Source organism: Rana temporaria, chromosome 2 (genome assembly GCF_905171775.1).
Source record: "Rana temporaria chromosome 2, aRanTem1.1, whole genome shotgun sequence".
NCBI classification, from domain to species: domain Eukaryota; kingdom Metazoa; phylum Chordata; class Amphibia; order Anura; family Ranidae; genus Rana; species Rana temporaria.
This window is the reverse complement of record NC_053490.1, coordinates 75,291,549-75,315,306: the sequence shown is the minus strand read 5'-3', so window position 1 is coordinate 75,315,306 and position 23,758 is coordinate 75,291,549. Positions and strand designations below refer to the sequence as shown.

The 23,758-nt window shown below is 44.1% G+C and overlaps 1 protein-coding gene across 2 annotated transcripts in view; it reads right to left on the bottom strand.

Annotated features, from left to right (window-relative positions):
* The window catches only part of SPART (spartin), a 72,227-nt gene that overhangs the window by 27,641 nt on the left and 20,828 nt on the right, over positions 1–23,758 (bottom strand). For both annotated transcript variants that reach the window (XM_040340397.1, XM_040340398.1), the window contains exons 2-3: positions 13,326–14,122; positions 2,036–2,233 (exon numbers count right to left, since the gene is read on the bottom strand). In XM_040340397.1, coding sequence (XP_040196331.1) covers positions 2,036–2,233; positions 13,326–14,120 — 993 coding nt within the window. In that variant the 5' untranslated portion in view covers positions 14,121–14,122. The remainder of the gene's footprint in view (positions 1–2,035; positions 2,234–13,325; positions 14,123–23,758) is intronic.

Here is a 23,758-nt window from a genome sequence, read left to right as displayed (position 1 = left end):
TTTCCAAGGTTTTACGAGGTCAGCCAAAGTGTCCTTGGGCCTTTTCAGCCGTTTCCAAGGCTCTCTGGCGCCCTCTGCCTCTGGCCGCATGTGGTATTGCATGTCATTGAAGTCAATGCGAAACAAATTATTTTCGTTTCCATTGACCTCATTGGGGAAACTCACTTTGATATGCGAGTGCTTTGGATTACAAGCGTTCTCCTGGAACGGATTATGCTCGTAATCCGAGGTTCCACTGCATCCACCCCCCCCCCCCCAGTTAGAAAGCACTCCCAAGGACACACCCTATCCCCTTGATAGCCCCTGGTGTTAACCCCTTCCCTGCCAGTGTCATTTATACAGTGAAAGTGCATTTTTTTTTAGCACTGATCATTGTATTGGTGTCACTGTTCACCAAAAAGTGTCACTTAGTGTCAGATTTCTGCCGCAAAGTCGCAGTCTCACAAAAAAAATCGCCGATTGCCGCCATTACTAGTAAAAAACAATAAAAAGTCCATAAATCTATCCCGTAGTTTGTAGACGTGATAACTTTTGCGCAAACCAATCAATATACACTTATTGGGATTTTCTTTTACCAAAAACCATGTAGCAAAATAGATATTGGCCTAATTTTTTTTTTTTTTAATTGCATAGGTTTTATAGCACAAAGCATAACAAATAGCAGGAAATAGCATAACAAATTATGTGTTTTTTTTCAAAATTGTCCGCCTTTTTTTGTTTCTAGCCAAAAAATATAAAAACCGTAGCGGATCAAATACCACCAAAAGAAAGCTCTATTTGTGGGGGGGGGGGGGGGGGGGAGGAAGGGCATCAATTTTGTGTACAGCGTCGTACGACCGCGTAATTGTCAGTTAAAGAAACGCAGTGCCGTATCAGGAAGGGGGTAACACCTTCCGGAGTTGAAGTGGTTAAAGTTAATGTGCGTTTAAAGGCAGCCGTTTTGGTAATATAGTGTAGGTCACGCTGCTGGAAAAGGTCTTTCTTTACAAAAGGTGATACAACATAATGCCATTTTCCAATAGGCTCCAAGGACAAGTACAAATGCATGTTCATTGAAAGTTCAGTTATACTTTAATTTCATTTTCAATAATGTGGTCCTATATATGTGGAAGGATAAATATATATATATATATATATATATATATATATATATATATATATATATATATATATATATATATATATATATATATATATATATATATTTTATGCAAATCCCTCGGGCTCGCTTCATTTTGGAATCAGTTTTTCAGTTTGGAATCATAATTATTCAATATATAAAAATCACCTTTACAAATAAAACCCCAAACACAAGATCCCAGCACCTGCCAAGTGTTTAGAGTCTATTGCTGTGTACACACGATCATTTTTCAGCATGAAAAACGTCATTTAAAATAATCGTGTGTGGGCTTCACATAATTTTTCAGGTTCTGAAAAACGCAGAATTTTTATTTTTTTCGAACATGCAGCATTTTTTAACGTCGTTTTAAACGTTGTAGTTTTTTGGGTTGTAAAAAAAATGATGGTGTGTGGGCTAAAACGATGAAAAAAAACCTGCGCATGCTCAGAAGCAAGTTATGAGACGGAAGCGCTCGTTCTGGTAAAACTACCGTTCATAATGGAGTAAGCACATTCATCACGCTGTAACAGACAAAAAAGCGCGAATCGTCTTTTACTAAAAAGGAATCAGCTAAAGCAGCCCCAAGGCGAATGGAACTTCCCCCTTTATAGTGCCGTCGTACGTGTTGTACCTCACCGCGCTTTGCTAGAGCATTTTTATAAAATGATGGTGTGTGGGCAACGTTGTTTTAATGATGAAGTTGGAAAAACGTTGTTTTTTAAACATGCTGAAAAATTATTGTGTGTACGCGGCATTAGCCTCAGACATTCAATGCCTAAAAAGTGTACGGAGCTCTTGTGGGTAAATAAGTGCAAGTCTCACATTGCGATAATCATGTTTTGGACAAATGACATATATAAGGACTTTGTGATGATTCTACAGTTACCATACCGCGGTTATCTCTTTTTCTTTTACCTGGATCCTCAGATCAGACATTTGTTTCAAAAGATCTTCAAAGAGCTCCAGGTCAGCGGCGGGCAGCTCAGCTGAGAGTACCACCCCTACGTAGGATCCTTGGGTCTGGGACATCATGTCCGGGAACATGTAGACCCCCGTGTTGGAGCGTAGTACAGGGGACTGAGTGCACATGAGAGGGTACAGCCAATCACAGACCTGAAAAACAAATGACAAATTATTATTATTAAAAACCAGTTGTGGTACAATATGAAGAAAAAAAGAAAGAAAAAGCTATTCAATAAAATGATTATATATATATATATATATATATATATATATATATATATATATATATATATATATATATAAATCAGGGGTTGACAAATTTGCTTGGAATCTCGGAGCCAGCTAAAAAAGTTAGGAGCCAGAAAACGCACCCCGTCCCGATGAGCTTGCGCGCAGAAGCGAACACATACGTGAGCAGCGCCCGCAAATGTAAACGGTGCTCAAACCACACATGTGAGGTATCGCCGCGATTGGTAGAGCGAGAGCAATAATTCTAGCCCTAGACCTCCTATGTAACTCAAAACATGCAACCTGTAGATTTTTTTAAACGTCGCCTATGAAGATTTTAAAGGGTAAAAGTTTGTCGGCATTCCATGAGCGGACGCAATTTTGAAGCGTGACATGTTGGGTATGAATTTACTCGGCGTAACATCATCTTTCATAATATTAAAATAAATGGGGATAATTTTACGGTTGTCTTATTTTCTTAATTAAAAAAAGTGTAATTTTTTCCCAAAAAAGTGCGCTTGTAAGACCGCTGCGCAAATACGGCGTGATAGAAAGTATTGCAACGATCGCCATTTTATTCTCTAGGGTGTTAGGATAAAAAATATATATAATGTTTGGGGGTTCTAATTAGAGGGAAGAATATGGCATTGAAAAATAGTGAAAAATTACATTAGAATTGCTGTTTAACTTGTAATGCTTAACTTGTAATACCAACGGCCACCACCAGATGGCGCCAGCTCACAAATTTATTTTTTTTGCCCACCTTCCAAGCCAAGTCGCCAGGACACTATTTCTAGTCGCCATGGCGACCTGGTGACCGGGATTTGTCGAGCCCTGATATATATATTATATATATTTTTTTTTTATTATTATTATTATTATTATTATTATTATTATTATTATTATTAATAATAAATCCCTGATATGCATTCAGTGAACACATACTTCCCATCAGAAAAAAAACATTCAGCAGGCAGGACAGCCCCAGCATATGACGGCCTTGCTGCTTGTATCTGGTGTTGAAGGAACACCACTTGCTAGGCCATGAGAATATGAAATCCAGGTATTCTCAGGCCCGCCCACTGTATGTCTCTTGGCGCTTCTCACACAGGCAGCTGCACAGCATAGAATTGTGTGACAAAAATCTCAAGTCTTGCCCAGTAGCACACGCGAGAATTGCAGGAGTATGCACGTCCCTGCTTTTGGTGCGGTTTTGGGTTAGCTCTAAAACATGGCGCCTGCGACAGATCAATAAAAAATTATATTAAAAAGACAGTCAGTAATACAGTGCAGTGCTGATAATCCTACTGCGCATGTGCTGCGTTCTCTGCTATCTTGCCTAATCTGGAGGCCCTTTACTGGGCAGCCAGGTCAGTGTTGCCAACTGTCAGTATTTTTACTGGCCAGTAAGAAATGGGCATTTTTCTCATGCCAGTGACAGGAAAAGGTTGTCAGTAAAAAAATATGGCACTGCGCATTCACAGTTCTAGTTTGGAGCTTACAGATCTAGGTGCCTGCTACAGTGAGTTTGGGCGGCAGGTCTGGCAGAGGTGGTGTCTGAGCGTGTCATGTGATGACATGGTGCAAGGGAGACCAGCAGAGTGGGTGGAGCCTCGTGTGCAGGTCTGCGGGATGGGAGCAAGGCAATCCAGGAGCGGGACTGTCAGTGCTGTTTGGACTAAAGGGACCACCTGGTGTGGAAAGGGACTGTCACTGTGACTCAGGAGAGGACGTCTCGTGTCATCATTATCTGTACTGCTGTCAGTGTCACTGAGAATCAATTTCGTGTGTGTGTGTGTGTGTGTGTGCGCGGCCCATTCTAATTTCCTCCCGAGTCCTGTCCTCAAGCTACTTACTATAAGGAAAATAAAATAAGAACAGTTTTTGCCTTAATATATACCTGAAGTCACACTGCCAATTGCACATTGTACTTGTTTGTAGACAATTTGTGAAATTTGCACTTAAACTAAATTTTGTAACTTTTGGAAATGGCAGTAAAAACTTGCCAGTGTCAGTAAATTTCAATCTGGTAGGTTGGCAACACTTCATCAAGTTACTCTGCTACTGCACATGCAGGGCTGTTATAGAGACAGTATAATCCAATGAAGATCCTAGTAAGGCTCTGTTCACACTGGTGTGACTTTGGACACAAAGAGTGAGTGAGTGAGTAACTTGTATAGCGCAACAAATGCGAACTAAATCGCCTCAAGGCGCTTGGCATCCAGAGTCGTACCGGTCTTTCAGAAGAGGTGGGTCTTTAGTTTTTTCCTAAAGGCCCGATGGTTTTCCTCCAAGCGGATGGTGGTGGGTAGAGCATTCCAGAGCCGTGGTCCTTGGACCGAAAATCTACGTTCTCCCTTCGATTTGTAGCGGGATTTAGGAATTTGGAGAAGGTTTTGGTTGGTTGACCGGAGAACGCGCTTGGTGACGTAGGGTTTTATTTTCTCGCTTAAGTATTGGGGAGCTTTACCCTGTATACATTTGTGGGTGAGGCAGAGTGTCTTGAATGTCACCCGGTCCTGTACGGGCAGCCAGTGGAGGGACCTCAAGATTGGGGAGACCAATTCCCACGGCTTTTTACCAGTTACCAGTCTGGCTGCTGTGTTCTAGATGACTTGTAGACGTGAAATCTGGTATTTCGGTAGTCCTAAGTAGAGGGAGTTTGCGTAGTCGAGTCGTGAGTTGATGATAGTTCCAACCACTACTGCTGTGTCCTCACCAAAGTCACAGTTCATTGATTTCATTGGCACCCTTTCCAATCTATGCAACTTGCTGTGACTTTGAAAAGGTTCCAGAACTACTTTGATGCAACTTTGTGACTTGAGTGCCAGAGAGTGAACGGAGCCTTAAATGCCTACTAGGTGCTGCGCATGTACAGAGCTATTGCTATGGGACTGCAAAATACACACAAACTGTTACCAAAACGCATCTTTACTATTTAACATTCCAATTATTTTGACTTGCACATCTCTATTTCAATTTGGAAATTAAAATGCAGTTTTCCTTTTTTTATTCTGGTCTTACAGTAATTATAGGTTATAATAAATTCCAACTAGTGATTTTATTATTTTGACTGCAAACTGGGCTGTGCCATTTGGTATAGCAGAACTTTCATATAAACATCTATTAAAGTATAAGGCAAACAAGGTAGAGCCAGGTGAAGACTGTTTGTTACCCAGTCCGATGCTACGGAGCACCCAAGGTGCCTTCAGTATGCAACTTTCTGCTGACCTTGGACTTGATAAAACACAGTAGACTAACACCAGCAGATGACATGGCTTCCCAAATCATCACGGAAAGTGGAAAAATTTGCATTTCCTTTGGAAATCGAGGTCCCGGAGTCTGGAGGAAGAGTAGAGAGGCACAAAATTCAAGTTACCGTATTTATCTGCGTATACCGCGCACTTTTTTGCCCTGAAAATCAGGGCAAAATCATGGGTGCGCGGTATACGCCGATACCCGCGCCGAGTTTGAATACTGCGCCGACATATACAGAGCGCAGTACACTCGGGTATAGTCGGGCAGTCTCGGCTCCTTCCGCGCTCACGTCCTGGACGTACAGGACTTCAGCGCAAGAGTTGCCAAGCCTGCCCGACAATACACGAGTGTACTGCGCTCTGTATATGTCAGCGCAGTATTCAAACTCGGCGCGGGAAACGAGCGGGGAGGACGCCGCAGAAGGACGCCGGACCCGACGAAGAGGACACCCGAAGCCCCAGACGGACGCGGGACTAGACGAGGCCGCCAATGGACGCCACGCAAGACACCAAAACTAAGTACAAAAAAAACTTTTTTCCACAAGATTCGGGGCAACTTTAGGGGTGCGCGGTATACGCGGGAGTGCGCTATACTGCGATAAATACGGTACATGAGGTCCAGTGTGAAGTTTCCATGGTCAGTAAGGATTTGGGAAGCCATGTCATCTGCTGGTGTTGGTCCACTGTTTTATCAGGTCCAAAGTCAGCACAGCCTTCTACCAGGAAATTCTAGAGAACTTCATGCTTCCCTCTGCAGACCAGCTTTATGGAGATGCCGACTTCGTTTTCCAGCAGAACTTGGCACCTGCCCACACTGCCAACAGTACCAGTACCTTGTTTAATGATCATGGAATCACTGTGCTTGATTGGCCAGCAAACTGTACTATACTGTACATGGACATACTTTTCAGTAAGCCTACATTTCTGTATTAAAAATCCTTTTTTTTTTTTTTTATTGGTCTTATGTAATATTCAAATTTTCTGAGATACTGAATTTGGGGGTTTTCACTAGCTGAAAGCCATAATCATCAAAAAATAAAAGCTTGAAATAGATCACTCTATGTGTAATGAATCTATATAAAAGTCTAATACCTCGTACACACGAGTGACTTTTTCCCCCGTCGGAAAACCCGGCCGTGTGTACTAGAAAAACAGCCGTATTTGGCAGTTTTCCCGTCGGAAAAATTCTGATGGAGAATACACACGGCTGGGATTCCCATCCAAAAGCTCTCAGAGTTTTCCCGACGGGAAAACCAAACGCGTCTACAGGGGAAAAGTAGAGAGCAGGCTCTTGGTTTCCCCCTCGGGATTTCCGACGGATCATTTCCTGTCGGGAATCCCGCTCGTGTGTTTAAATTTTTGAATTGAATTACTGAAATAATATAACTTTTTGATGATATTAAATTTTTCGTAGATGCACCTGTAGGTTTGACTTGAGGGATTTCTGCAGAGAGACCATTGCTTCCACACTGACAGCAAGGTTTCTTTTCTGCAGCTTTCTGGTAGAAATGAGCTTTTCTACACTAAGGGCTCTTTCACACGGTCCGTGTCCGTGCTCCGCTTTAGCTCAGTGGGGATCAACGAGCAGGCAGATGACAGGTCTGTCACCCCACACTGTGCAAGGACCGACCTGTCAGAGCACCGTTCTCCTCTATGGGGGATCGGATGACAACGGACCGTAGAGTCCGTTGTCATCCGATCCTTCAGGCGGATGGAAAGTGGAGTTTTCCTCCGTCACACTTTGGCGGATCAGAGCGAGTCGGGTGTCAGCGGACATGTCACCGCTAACATCTGTGGCTCCATAGAGGAGCACGGAGCGTCCGTTCAGGTCCGCCTAAAAAACTGACAGGTGGACCTGGACGGGGACCGTCCATGTGAAAGTGGCCTTAGGCTGTAGTTGCTTACTAAGAAAATGAACCCTAGTGTTTTGTCTGGTTTCCAGGTGCATATTTAGCAGATTTAAAACGGTCATGTAGTCATGCGTTTTGAGCAAGGCAGTCAGCTTAGATAAACTGTGCTTAGTTCTGTGCTTAGTTCAGTTGTTTAAATAGAGGGTTACTCACATGTGCATACAAGATATAATAGATAAAATTCTAAAAGAGCCAATCATAAAAAAATAAAAAAATAAAAAACACACACAAAACGATATGAGAATAAACATAAAATAAGATTGGATACAGAATATGCGAAACATGCTGCACTAGAAAAATAAATGTTTGCAAAGAAAATCAAATCTAATAGAAAAAAATTATATCATATATATATAAACCGTGCAGCTCATTTGGCATGGCGGCAGACCAGTATTCTTCGGTCTATGAATATTTGATGCGTTAACCTTTCTCAGTTTCTCTGGTGCTACAGTAAGAATTCAGTATATAGATCACCATCCTAAATACAGTGCATCTTCTTCATAGTTGTAGGTAGGCTTGTTTGGCTGTTTTAGAACTCTATGTGGTCATTCATTAGTGTAGAATTTTCTTTTGTTCAGTTCACATACATAAAATATAGGTGTGGAATCGTTACATCCTAAAGTGACCCTGTCAGTAACAGAAACCAGTCCAGAAAGGCCTCTCTCTGCTAAAAAAACAGAGTAAATACCCATTTCTGCTGAAGGCTAATCCATTAAAAAGAAGTCCACCAAGAAACCATCATTTTTTGGGAGTATCGATCATCTGCATCCCCTACTGCAGTGGCCTCCAAACTGCGGCCCGGGGGCCAGATACGGCCCTTGTGGTGCCATTTTATTTATTAGCACCAGTGAAAGGCGCAATTTCATCCAATGACACCAATGATGGAGCCCAATAATACCAATGATGGGGCAGAATTCCTTCCAATGACACCAATGATGGGTCACAATTCCTTCCAATGACACCAATGATGGGGGATTTTGTACTCCTGTCCGGCCCCCTTAAGATATGAAGGACTGTAAACCGGCCCTTTGTTTAGAAAGTTTGGAGACCCCTGCCCTACTGCACTCAATGGTTTCTCCCACTTGTCTCCATGTCATCACACAACACAGTAGTGATTTGGAGGAAAGTGGGGCAAACCACAGAGAGCTGCAGGGAACATAGTAGGCAGACACTCACAGACATGGTGGTTTCTTGGCAAATTTCAAATAACTATTTCTCTTTAAAGGGGTTGTAAAGGATAATTTTTTTTTTTTTTAAATGTTATACTTACCTCCACTGTGCAGCTCGTTTGCACAGAGTGGCCCCGAACCTGGTCTAGTGGGGTCCCTCAGCGGCTGTCTCGGCTCCTACCCACAAGAACCAACCCTCTTCATGGGAGCTCTCTCCCATGGGGGTTAGTTCTTGCGGGGGCGCGCTCCCGTGATACAGTGAGCGGCTATAGCCGCCGGCTGTATCACTTGGCCCCACCCCTCGGCACGCCGCATCATTGGACGTGATTGACAGCAGCGCGAGCCAATGGCTGCACTGCTATCAATTCATCCACTCTAGCCAATCAACGGCCAGACTTAGCAGAGAAGAGGACGTCGGTGGTGAGCGCAGCAGGTGAACGATGGGGTGGGTGGCATAACTGTCAGATGTTTTTTCATAGGATGCATTAAGGTGAAAAAACATGAACCTTTACAACCCCTTTAAAGCGGAACGTAAGATACAAACAAACAGAGAGCAGGCAGGCTCATTATTGCAAAAGTACTGGGATGGCTGACTCCTGGGCATCCGCAGGACTGATGTCATCCCACGCTGGCCAATGAAGGCAGATGAAGAATGGCATGCAGAGGAGAGACGCTGGCGTGGGATGGGGATCATTGAAGGAAAAGTAAGTTTAACTCCGCTTTATTGAAGCAATGTTCAGCATTTGCTCTCTTCTTCAGAGATGCCTTTCTGGCCTGTTTTTTTTTACAAACTTAACCACTGCAAGGCAATATTATTCAGGAACTTTTGTCTTATCTCATCTCTAATACCTCCTATTTCTGCTTTCTACCACAGACACTTACTAAAAAGATCACAGTTAAGGTGGCCATATATGCAGGCTGAATAAGAAACATGTAAGATTCCTCCACCCATGCTATACAGCGCAGTTGGACAAATCTCCCGCTGTGCCCATTGCATTTTGACTGGCGATAGTGCCACCCTCAGAGGAATTTTGACACCCTCAAGAATCAGCTGCAATTCGTACAGGGTATGGCTTGATTGTCAACCAGGCAGTATTTTAGGAGGTGAATGTCCCTACTGATCAACAGTAATCTAGACCAGTGTTTGTCAACATAAAAAGGTATAGGGGGCCTCAAATGCAGCCCCTGATGTCCCCAAAGGGCCACATATATTATATGTAATGCTACAGAAGACTGTCATAGAGTGAAGACTTACTGGAGGATATGGTCAGATGTCATGCTGTAGGACACAGAGACTAGGGATGTTTTATTAAAGGACCATTTATCCATATTGGGGTTATAGTATAAAAGTTAGTTTGTTTATGTTGTGCCCTGTTGCGGTATGCTGCTGCATCAGAAGAACTGCCCCTATGTGGGCAAAGGTTTGGCCCCTGCGCGGGCCAATTTTGTAGGCTAATAAAAAATGTAATAAAAAAAGATTTTGCAAAAAAAAAAAAAAAAAAAAAAGGACCATTTATAAAATCAATTCTCTCAATACTGACTGCTGGGGACCGATGGCTGCACTTCAAAACACCAATGGGCCAAAATGTGGCCCTCAGGCTGGGCAATAGGGATCTAGACTACTGCAAGTCGCTACACCTACAACATCTATATTCAGTTACAATAGCAGTGAATGAAAAGGATACCATATGACACTACAGTAGTAGTAGCCAAACCGGTACGTTCACCACGTGAATGGGTAGGGCCTGCATGTGACTAATAATGTCAACAGGGAATTCCAGGCAAGTGGATTACAGATCAAAGAAAAGAAAGAAAAAAAAAAAAATATACTGTATGTACCTAATCTCATACCCGACCGTTATTTTCAAACTCAATAAAATTAAAGTGGAGTTTCACCCATAATTATAACATTACATCAGTAGTTTTAAAAAAATGTCATTAGTCCTTTCCGAAAAAAAATATTTTTTTAGATGCCTTCAAAGTGTTGTTGCTAGGCAGAATAGTTAATCTTCCCACTTCCTGCACCTAGGTGCTTAATGCTTCCTAACCTACATCGCACAGACTCCTGGGAATGTAGTGGGTGTAACTTTCCAGGAGTCTGTGCACTCCCCAGTCTCAAAGAATCATGTGACTTGGACAGCACAGGTGCTGAAACCTGATCTGACTGCTTGTGCAGCACTGAGCATGTGCTAGATCTGCAAGGCTGAAATCCAGGAAGTCATACAGTCTGGCTTCATGATGCCCACACTTAAGATGGCCCCAGTCAATTTCTATTTTATAAAGTGTCTAAATGCTGTAACAACCTAACAAAACGGACCTTAGTTTACAGACTAACTTTACTAGAATACATTAAGCTTGTGTATTACAGGGGCATTTATATTTAAAAAGTGAAATTGTGGCCGGAACTCCGCTTTAAGTAGTAAACCTATGTACTTTGTTGAGCATATTTTACAAAGAGTTTCGTAGAAGACAAAGCATAAAGATATGCGACATTTAAATTCCTACACATGAGTGTCATATAAATTGATTCTGGGATCAGTTAATGCCAGAGACACTCACTGCTGCCATTGCAAGGGGCAAACCCCTAATCTACTATACCAAGCATGGGTCTGCAAAGGGCTTGTGTGTTTAAGAGCCAAATATATTTTAAGGTCTGCACAGTGTGAACAGCAAGCTTTGACAAAGCATTTGCAGAGCTTTCAGCAAGCTTTGCTTAAGCTTTTAAAGTGCCATTCAGCTTCAGCTTGTAAATATTGAACACAGACCCTAATGGCAGTGCTGATTGTCACTTTAAACAAGCTACTAGCCAGCTTCAGCACTTCTTGAAAGTTGATGAAAGCCTGCAGAAGCCTTCTTATAAGTGCCAATCAACACTCTCATTAGGATCGGTTTAATATTTACAAGCTGGAGCCAAATGGTCAAAGCTTTCTCCTCACACTACTCTTATACAAGCTGAAACCCGTGTGAAACTGACCTCAAAGGTAATGGGCTACTACCAATTATAGTACCGACTGTACATTGATCAGTGTAGATGAGGCTCTATAAATCAGCAGGCAAACAAATAAAAAAAAAAAAACGAAAATCTGTAAAAATGGTATAGTTCTTTTGTTCCACAAAACTTTCATTTCACACACCTCTGCTACATTGCACGGCCAATGGGTGGCACCATTTTTTTCACGATGAAGAGATGTGGCGCAGATAACTGTGCACTTTTTTCATATTCATAAACACAGAACAATGGAAAAGGTTAAAGTGCGTATGGATCTAAAGTGCCACACACATCCTTGCTATACAAATTTTTAAAGCAGGCCACACACGGTTCGGATCTCGGGCGGTCCCTGCAGGACAGGTCGAGATTCGAACCGTATATGGCCTGGCTAAATGGAACAAGTTGATCCATCGATCAACTCCCGGCGGGTGGTTTCCTCCTCCCCCTCCCACCGCGAGAAGACATTGGCTCGGCAGAAGGGATTCCCTCATTAACACGGTCTGTGTTGATGGGGACTCAAGTGAAATTTGCCTTGTGTATAGCCAGTCTAAGCATCTGTGGTGGATTGGAGCCTGTGGATGTTTGTGCTTGGACTGCATTAAAGGGGTTGTAAAGGTACAATTTTTTTTCCTAAATAGCTTCCTTTACCTTAGTGCAGTCCTCCTTCACTTACCTCATCCTTCCATTTTGCTTTTAAATGTCCTTATTTCTTCTGAGAAATCCTCACTTCCTGTTCTTCTGTCTGTAACTACACACAGTAATGCAAGGCTTTCGCCCTGGTGTGTAGTGTCGTGCTCGCCCCCTCCCTTGAAGGGGAGGGAACAAGCAGGAGAGTCAGGACGCCCACTAACACACAGCTCCTTTCTCTATCTGCAACATAGAGATCGTCCCGACTCTCCCGTAGTCCAAGGGAGGGGGCGAGCACAACACTCCACACCAGGGAGAAAGCCTTGCAATACGGTGTGAAGTTACAGACAGAAGAACAGGAAGTGAGGATTTCTCAGAAGAAATAAGGACATTTAAAAGCAAAATCGAAGGATGATTGTACCTTTACAACCCCTTTAAAGTGGAGGTTTACCCGGAAATGTTAATTTTTAACCTTAGATTCATGCTCATTTTGTCTAGGGGAATCGGCTAGTTTTTTTAAAATCGAAGCAGTACTTACCGTTTTAGAGAGCGATCTTCTCCGCCGCTTCCGGGTATTGGCTGCGGGACTGGGCGTTCCTATTTTGATTGACAGTCTTCCCACAGGCTTCCGACGATCGCATCCATCGCGTCACGATTTTCCGAAAGTAGCCGAACGTCGGTGCGCAGGCGCCGTATAGAGCCGCACCGACGTTCGGCTTCTTTCGGCTACTCGTGACGCGATGGATGCGACCGTCGGAAGACTTTCAATCAAAATAGGAACGCCCAGTCCCGAAAACCATACCCGGAAGCGGCGGAGAAAATCGCTCTCTAAAAACGGTAAGTACAGCTTCGATTTAAAAAAAAACTAGCCGATTCCCCAAGACAAAATTAGCATCAATCTAAGGTTATATTTTTTTTTTAGGGTGAACTCCCGCTTTAAAAGTGGATTATGTACAACTCACCACCACACACACACACTTGGGTATTAAGATGTTTACCTGGTGTTGCCAATTTGACCTGTAGCACCCAATAATAAAGAAAAAGTCAGCTTATGTCTCTTACCTGGAGAAAAGCTGGAGGCCGGCTCTGAGCCATCTCACTGTCAGTGTCCATGAACTTGATAATGCGGAGATAGCCAGGATACGAGGGGGCGCTCACTAGTCCATCTGGTGTAACAAAGAAGATCTGAACCCCTCTTGGAATAAGTATAAGTTCCTCTGCATCAACCCCCAAACTCTGCACTGGAGGCGGCTGTGCCGTCATTGAATAGAAGTCATCTCCTACTATAGAGCGTTCCCCAGATTCGGTGCCATAGGAGACTGTGAAATGTCCATCTGTGGCCTGGGGGGTGTATGCTGGTGGTGCAACGGCACCTTCTGTGAAGGGATTTATTGGATTGTCTGTTGGTATACAGGTGATACCGCCTGCTGGCTCAGCAGAGAATGGAGGCATCTTTGGCAGTGGTGGTCTTTCAGGCCTTTCCTTCTCAGCTGCTGGCAGTAATGGGTATAGAGGAAGGGCTGGTGCAGCCGTAGGTTCTGGAACATGACCCGTCATACCCTGGTGTAGGATGTTCAGTCTGGTATGCACATTCTGTAAAGTCTCTTGCATCTTTACTTGCATTTGTCTTGCGGAATCCCAAGCTGGACCAATATACTCAGGTGCCTGCAAGGAAACACCCAATCCTCTTAGCAAATGCTCCCGGCCTTGTCTGTAAAAGTTACGTGCGTCTTCCTTGTAACCATTTTCATCTGCGTTCAAACCTCTATTGATGTATAAAAAGGCTTTTCTGTATTCCTCCTCAATACTGCGAATTAAGGCGTTGTCCTGCATCTCTGCAAGCAGCTGCTTCTCCATCACTGAAATGACAAAAAAAAAAAATGTAATTATAGGAGTACATTTATATATATATATATATATTTATATACATATACATATATATACACACACACACACACACACACACACACACACCGGCGTAAATATATATTACACATATACCGGCGTAAATATATATATATATATATATATATATATATATATATATATATATATATATATATATATATATATATCGTATTTGCCAGCGTATAAGACGACTGGGCGTATAAGACGACCCTCTAATTTTCCAGCCAAAAATGTTGGTTTTGGGATATACTCGCCGTATAAGACTACCCCCTTCCTACTAGTCGTGCCTTGCCTCACGGTGCCACCATTACATGCCAGACTGTGCCACTACATGCCAGACTGTGCCCCATTACATGCCAGACTCGCTGTACCTTATCCTAAGACATGCAGAATCGCGGCCGTACGTTTTTTCAACAGCCACGCCTCCTACGTCTTCTCTTCCGTGATAGGCGAAACACTCAGCTTCCCAGGAGGCACTGTGTTCAGTGTTCGCCTATCACAGCGATAGGCGGACACTAAACACAGGACGAGAGGGCCTCCGTGATAGGCGAACAGTGAACACAGTGCCTCCTGGGAAGCTGAGTGTTCCGCCTATCACGGAACAGAAGACATAGGAGGCGCGGCTTTTGAAAAAAGGGAAGGCCGCGATTCTGCATGTCTTAGGATAAGGTAAGGGATGTTAGGTTACCGGCGTATAAGATGACCCCCGACTTTTAAGAAGATTTTAAGGGGGTTAGAAAGTTGTCTTATACGCCGGAAAATACGATTATATATATGTATATATATATAAAAATCATGTCATGTTCACGCAAACGCTTGCTGAGAAACTTGTGGAAAACTTTGGCAAAGCATGTTGGTTTAGCAATGCCTGACTGATGTCCATGTCTCCGCCTATGCTAACAGAGCGTGAGCTAGGCAAATATTTCTCTACAGTATATTGCAGGGTTGAACAAGTGGCAAAAGCATTTAAACAAAACAAATTCTCAACCAAATTTTCATGGAACCTTAGGGTTCCTCCCGAGTATACTAGGGGTGCTTGAACTGGAGCGGATTGACCTCCCACCCTCCTTCATATTTCCAGGTCTATCGTCACTTGGCAGAGCCAGCTGCATGACACCGATGAACTTTTTTGGTGTCTGTAAGGCCCCTTTCACACTAAGAAATATTAGCGCCTAAATACCGCCTGAAAAACTCCTGCCCTGAAGTCTCAATGTGAAAGCCCGTGGAATTTCACACTGAGGCAATGCGCTGGCGGGACCACTCCAAAAAGTCCTGCCAGCAACTTCTTTGGAGCGGTGAGAGGAGCCATGTGTTTACCGCTCCCTCCCATAGAAAACAATGGGACACCGCGGTAATACTTCCGGCAATGCGCCTCTGTACCCTTTTTTAGCGGGGGTTAAAACCACACCACCAGTGGCCAAATACCGCCGCAATTCCGACAGTGTATTGCCGCTAAAAATATTTACTTACACTTTAAGCCTCGTACACATTGCTAGTTTTTTTCATTTAACCCAGGGGGCCGAACGAAAAAAATAAACAGACAGCTCAGGTCGGAGCCACTGTAACCAACAACCCAATGTTTGTACAGTGATCTCCTCTGCTGTTCTATTGTGTTCTGAACAGTGGCGGCTGTGGTGCTCAATATTTTGGGGAGCAGCAAACAAACTGCCCCCCTCACTCGGACACACAACCGCCACCTCCACCCCACCCTGTGCACAGGCCGGCCTCGGCTGTATTCACAGCGTCTCCCCGCAGGGATATAGTCCCAATATAGGGGGCGAGCACACCGACTAACCCCCAGCCAGAACGGCTCAGATGATGGGGGCAAGCTTACTGAGGAGGAACAGGAAGTGAGAAATTCAGACAAAGAAAAAAAAAAACATTTAGAAGGGAAATTGAAGGAAAAAAGGTAAGTGAACCAACAATGCACTAGCTTAAAAGGAACTCATTTAAAAAAAAAAAAAAAAACCTTTACAACCCCTTTAACGGAATAAACTGAAGACAGAATTCTTCCCAATGTTCACAGTATGACCTGTTCAAACATGCGTGTTGTGAAAAAGAGTCCTATATATCAGTGGTCATCAACCCTGTCCTCAGGGCCCACTAACAGGCCAGGTTTTATGTATTACCTTGGGGAGATGCAGACTAAAATACTGCAATCACTGAGCAGCAAATGATATCACCTGTGATGTATTTCAGTTATCTTGCAAACCCGGCCTGTTAGGGTCCTTTCACACGTGCGGACCGTTCGTCCGTTTTTTCATACGTCCGTTTACGGACTCCAATGCTTTCCAATGGGATAAGGTCCGTTAGCGGATGAGCATCCGCTAACGTCCGTTAACATCCGTCTCCGTTAAGCTCCGTTTTTTTGAACGGAAGAAAACCCTATTTTTCTTCTGTCCAAAAAAACGGAACGGACGAAAAACGGATGTTAACGGACGATCCGTTTAACATCCGATCTGCTAACATCCATTTTTCATCAAAATATGTAATAAAAATAAAGTTCTAACAAAAAACAAAAAAAAAAACGGATGAAAAAAATGGATCAACTGATGATAAAAAAACGTATCTAAAAAACGGTCCGCACGTGTGAAAGGACCCTTAGGCTCCATTCACACTAATGCTTTTTTGATACATTTTGCAGAAAAGCAGGGACATTTTTTTAACATGGTTTCCTATGGAACATGTTCACATCAATGCTTTTTTGTACCTCTGCGTTTTTGGAAAGGGTCGGGGACTTTTTTTTTTCCGCAAAAAGCAGCGTTTTAACATGTAATAGAATTCAATGGACCCGCATCCAATACGCAAGTACCGCGTTTTTACCGCGATTTGCATTTTTTGTTTAACCTGTTTATAGCTGGTTGTTAAAGGAAATGTAAAAAAATTCAAATTGATGTAAAAAAAAATTTTTTAAATGCAAATCGCGGTAAAAACACACGGCAAAAACGCAGCAAGCACCGCAAAAACGCTAAAAAGCAACATGCAGAGGTGTGAATCGAGCCTTAGTGGGCCCTGAGGACATGGTTGATGACCACTGCTATATATATATTGCATTGAAGGTGCATTGAATAGCAATGTTCCATTTAAATCCTCAGTATGAGCAGCAATGTGGGAACCCAGCCTCCTGGCACTGCAGCGAGCACATCGGACAAGGAGGGTTCAGATTAGAATGAAGCAGTTACATAACGAAGCTGATAATAGCTCAGACATCACAGCGATCGATTTAATCCACTCAATGTCAGACCTGAAGCTGTAATTCAATGTACTGTGCTGTAACAATGGCAAGGAATAAAACATCTAAGAAACAAGTATTTAAAGGGGAGTTCCACCCACAATTCCACTTTTTAAATATAAATACCCCTGTAATACACAAGCTTAATGTATTCTAGTAAAGTTAGTCTGTAAACTAAGGTCCGTTTTGTTAGGTTGTTACAGCATTTAGATAGTTTATAATCTAGAAATAGACCGTGGCCATCTTAAGTGTGGGCATCATGAAGCCAGACTGTATGACTTCCTGGATTTCAGCTTTGCATATCTCGCACATGCTCAGTGCACAAGAAATGTAATAGGTTTCAGTCAGGTTTGCAAGGACTACTGGGAAACATGATGCCTATCCCAGAAACCCTTGCAAATAGCCTAGGCAAATAAGGAGGAGGAAGTAATGAAGGACTACAAAATAAAGGTATTTACAAGCAACACATTAAATAAAAATTGTCCATTCTGAACACTATGAACACTATGAGATTAGAGCATGCAGCACAGACAAACATAAAAAAATGGGTGGAACTCCACTTTAACCACTAAAATCTAGAAGTGAACTAATAATCTATAATATGTATTACTGGGGCTTTGAGGCCCAATCACACTTTGATGCAGTAAAACTTGCATTTATTTTGTAATATGAGTTGCCTTGACACACAGGGCCAGATTCACAAAGAGATACGACGGTGTATCTCCTGTATCTCCTATCTCCTGATCCGCCGTTGTATCTCTGAGATCCGACGGTCGGATCTATGCGACGGATTCATAAGAATCAGTTCCGCATAGATCTCCCTTAGATCCGACAGGTGTAAGTGACTTACACCGACGGATCTAAGGCTCCATTCACACCTAGGCAGACAAATTCGCGGTACAAATAGCGGCGTTTTGTACCGCGATTTGCGGCGACAAAACGCCGGTATTGTCCACCCAGATGTGCCCCAGATTGACCCCCTCTATGGAGATGCTTCCCATCTCCTAGCCGAAAGCCGCCTGAAAAAAAGGTCCGGGACCTTTTTTCAGGCGGCAGGCGTCAGGCGTTTGGCGTGGAGATGTGAACCATCTCCATAGAGGGACATGTGTTTTCATCCCTCTGGCGGCAGCGGCGTAGCACTACAGGCGTAAAAACGCTTAGGTGTGAATGGGGGCTTAGGCTGCAATCTCCCGCCGGCCGCTAGGTGTCGCCTCGTTTTTTTACGCGTCGGATATGCAAATGAGGAGAACCGCCGATTCAGTAACGAACGCCCGTCCATCGCTTTTTTTTCACGTCGTTTGCGTTCGGCTTTTTCCGGCGGATAGTTACCCCTGCTATAGCAGGGGTAACTGCGGCGTATCCTATGTTTAGTATGGCCGTCGTTCCCGCGCCGAGTTTTACATTTTTATGTAGTTTGCGTACGCCGATTCAGAATTCTTCCCGACGCAAGTTACGCTCACGCCGAAACCACCGACGTCCTAGCGACGTCAGTGTGAGCAATGCACGTCGGGAAATTTAGCTGGCGGCGCATGCGCATTTAAATAGGCGTGGGGACGCGCCTGATTTAAATACTACACTCCCCCTAGCCGCGGAATTTGAATTCCGCCGGGGGAGTTACGATACGCCGGTGCAAGTTTCGAGGTAAGTGCTTTGTGAATACTGCACTAGCCTCGCAAAAGTGCGCCGGCGGATCGTAAATCACATAGATTAGCGGATCTAAAGATCCGCTAATCTATGTGAATCTGGCCCACAGTGTGTGGCACATTATTGCAAAGTCTAGTCTGCTGCAACCATTGCTTACTTCACTCAGATTTTACTCGTGGGCATGACAAAAGTAAAAAACGTAGGCCTCATACACACGATCGGACTTCCATCTGACTTTTCCGTGGATTTTGGTGCGAAGGGGCGTTGGCCGTGAACTTGTTCTGCATACACACGGCAGATCTTTTTCAGCCAACATTCACCAAATCACGTGGTTTTTCAGCTCTTTACCGCCACCCTTTGGGCAACTTCTGCTATCGTTGTCTGATGTTTAGCATTGGTTCGGAGCATGCGTGTTTGTCCGATGGACTTGTGTACACACGATCGGATTATCGGACATTTGTTGCCGGAAAGTTTGAGAGCATGCACAGTTGAAAAGCCGAAAACAATTGTCCGATGGAGCATACACACGGTCGAATTGTCCGATAAAACACGTCCGTCGGACCGTTGTTGTCAAAAAGTCCAATCGTGTGTATGGGCCTTTAGAAGGTTTTCCACTTATTCAGTAAAAAGGCAAAATCTCTGCCACCGATCAGCAGGATGACCCACTCAGAGCTCCTGCCAATCAGATGATTGATCAGAGCCGCCCTGTAGCTCAAAGGCCATTACCACTCAGATCTGTGTGGCCTCCTTTGTCTGCCATCAGAAGACCAACAACATTTTAAGTGACAAATTATTCTGCACATATTTCACACTCGCTTTAGGCCCCATTCACATATTGCAAATTGCGGTAAACACGCATTTTTGCGTCATTCATCTTGAATGGCCCCCAAACGTTAAGTGATTCTGCTGCGATTTGTAAAACAAAATGTGTGAGAATAGAGGGAAAATGCAAGTGCAAAAATCGCACCTGGTTAAGTGCCAAAATTTGGACCCTCAGGCCCAGATTCTCAAAGGGCTTACGACGGCGCAACGCCATCGTAAATCCTAATCTGGGCCGTCGTATCTATGCGACTGATTCTTAGAATCAGTTACACATAGATATCCATTAGATCTGACAGGCGTAAGGCTCTTACGCTGTCAGATCTTAAATGCAATTTTTTTTTCCGCCGCTAGGTGTCGCCTCCGTCGTTTTCCCCGTCGTCTATGCAAATTAGCTATTTACGCAAAATTCCCGAACGTACGCGCGGTCGACGCAGTGAAGTTACGACGTTTCCGTATCTTTTGCGACGCGTAAAGTTGCCCCTGCTATATGAGGGGCAACCAATGTTAAGTATGGCCGTCGTTCCCGCGTCGAAATTTAAAAATGTTCGTAGTTTGCGTAAGTCGTCCGTGAATGCCGCTGGACGCCATTTACGTTAACGTCGAAACCAATCCTTGCGACGTCATTTAGCGCAATGCACGTCGGGAAATTTTAGGGACGGCGCATGCGCAGTACGATCGGCGCAGAAACGCGCCTAATTTAAATGATCCACGCCCCCTACCCGGATCATTTGAATTAGGCGGGCTTGCGCCTGAGGATTTACACTACGCCGCCGCATTTTTACAGGCAAGTGCTTTGTGAATCAAGCACTTGCCCGTAAAACTTGCGGCGGCGTAACGTAAATGAGATACGTTACGCCGCCGCAGTATAAAGCCGTTCTACGAGAATCTGGCCCTCAGTTTTTTTGGAATGACAATTGTCTATAGGGCAGCCCATTCAAGTGATCAGGAACGCAAATTCTTGCAATGCGTAGTGTGAATGAGACCCTGTTCACATTCAGCGTTTTGTGATCTCGGGAAGAATGACTGCGATTCTGCCCATGACCTCAAATCACATTGCAATAAAGGCAAAACAAACCACGTGTGTTGGGTGGCATTCAGTTTGAATTGCATCTAGACACGGTGCTGTTTTGCCGCCTTTATTGCACAATAAAATTGCAGCAAACCACATTACATGATGAAGTTCATCACTCGACAATCACGGCAAAGCCACAGTGTTTAGGTGCCATTAAAATGAATAAGCACGGTTTGTTTTGCCACTATTGCAGTGCCATTTAGGATCACAAGCAGAATCGCATCGATTTCCCCCCCGAGATCCCAAAATGCCAGATGTGAATAGGGCCTTGCTGTGTGCAAATATCATAATGTCTGTATAAAGTTGTGCATCCAGGGATGGCGTTTCTGTGGAGTCCTGGCCGCAACTATTCGGACTGTTTGTATGCGGTCACTGCGCAGGGTGTTGCTACATCCAGATGTGTAAATAACCTGCCTCTGAATGCAGCAAACTATGCCCCTGCCCGCCTGAATGTAGCCTTATGGTATGGGTGGGCTAGGGTTGCCACTTCATCCCTTTAAAACCGAACAAAATTACACAGGTTCTGGGGCCAATTTAATGCAGGTAAGGCACTAAATTTAATTACCACCTTAAAGCGGAAGTCCACACAAAAAGTGAACCTCCGCTTTTCGGAACCCTCCCCCCCTCCGGTGTCACATTTGGCACCTTTCAGGGGGCGGGGGGGGGGGGGGTGCAGATACCTGTACAATACAGGATATAATATATATATATATATATACATACATACACACACACACACACACACACACACACTTGTACTTGGTCTTAAAAAGGTGGTATCGGTGCAACCCTAGTTTTTATTTTTTGCTAAAACAAAAAAAAAAGGGTTTTCATATACCGTATTTATCGGCGTATACCGCGCACTTTTTTCCCCATTAAATCAGGGGAAAATCGTGGGTGCACGTTATACGCCGATAGCATACCTCGGAGGGGAAGGGGGGGACGAGCGCCCGCCGGAAATCACCGAGCCGTCATCTCCTCTCGGCTGTCACGTCACACACGCACAGTCCAGCCTCCGGAGGAGATGGTCCAATGCCGATGGCGGGACTGTGCATGTGTGACGTGGCAGCCGAGTGAGATGACGTCTCTGATTTTTCCGGCGGGCGCTCGTCCCCCTCCTTTCCCTCTGAGGTATGTGAAGTATGTGTGACAGGCGATGACGGCGTGATTCCGGCGGGCGCTCGTTCCCCTCTGAGGTATGTGAGACAGGCGATGACGGCGTGATTCCGGCGGGCGCTCGTCTCCCTCCTTTCCCTGTGAGGTATGTGTGACAGGCGATGACGGCATGATTCCGGCGGGCGCTCGTTCCCCTCTGGGGTAAGTGAGACAGGCGATGACGGCATGATTCCGGCGGGTGCTCGTTCCCCCTCCTTCCCCTCTGAGGTATGTGTGTGAGACAGGCGATGACGGAGTGATTCCGGCGGGCGCTCATCCCCCTCCTTCCCTGAGACCCTTAGATTGCTTCAAAGCTTTTTAATTAAATAATGTGTTTTTTCCAGAAAATTCCCTCTTAAAATTGCGCGTTATACGCCGATAAATACGGTAACTATGTAGTACAGTGATGGTCTGATCTATGGGTCTGGTCCTGATTTGTAGATTATTTAGGCCGGCCCTCACAGTAGACTGTTTATGTATCTCTAGAAAAGACGACTCAGATTGTAAGCTGTATGGCCGGCTTTAGAAATTGCCCTTTGTACGGTTCTGTACTAGAATGCAGAGATGATCCGATCTCACAAGTTGCTTCCACAAATCATTGTATAGAAGTCAAACAATTCCATTCCTGTTTCCTCCTAATTAGATCTATCACATGAGTTCTCGTGGAAGTTTACAAATCTATTTCATTTCATGGATCGCAGAACTCAGACAGGGGAATGAGGACAGAAGATATATGAAGACAAAATGTCATCTGGTCTAATGCAACATAATTTCCCAACGTCCAGCTCCACCATCCCCCGACTCCGATATGTTGTGTATTATAAATATATACAGAACATAGAGCTATGAAATCCTCACTGACCCCCCATCACTACTTGTATGCTGCATATTCTATTACCATCTGCAGACAGTAAACAAAGCATAGGCTGGGAATACATAACATTCTAGATCACATCTCTCCTTAAATACCCTCATCACGTCTGGGAGGACTGAGGAATACGCCAGCTTTTCCTGACCCGAGTGTCCTTCCTAGATGTCCCTAAGGGCCTGTTTACACCATGTCAGTTAGGCTGCATTCATCAACGCAGGCCCAATGCCAGGGCACATAGGAAACATAGGTTGTCTATATGCCGTTATGCCATGATCACAGTATATACACATGTACTATACATAGAGCTGAATAAAATGCCATTTTGTGACATTTCAAATAATAAAAAAATAAAATAAAAAAAAGTGTAAAATAAAAATAAAATCAGTGTCTACAATACAAAGTGCCCCCCATCCCCACAATGGCCACCAGTCCATATCTGCTTTTAGGAGTGTAGGTTGGAGAGAGATAGAGATATATATATATATATATATATCTCTATCTCTCTCTATGTGTAGCACCTGGTTACTTCCAAGTACCGGTGCTATTGAAATTTAGAGGGCGATCAGAGTATTAGTAGACTCTGATCCAAATTGTTATGTTCAAAACAGGGTCTCTGTCTCAGCTTGGCTGTGCTGTGGGCTCATTCTGTTGTTGCTGGGGTGATGTTCCACCCCAGGACGATAGGTGGCAGCAGTGGAGTCGAGACTTGGGTGCTTTTTCCCCAGCAGCCAATCAGGAGGGAGTTTCCTCACTGGGCATGCTGGGAGAGGGTATTTATTGGACAGACGCCA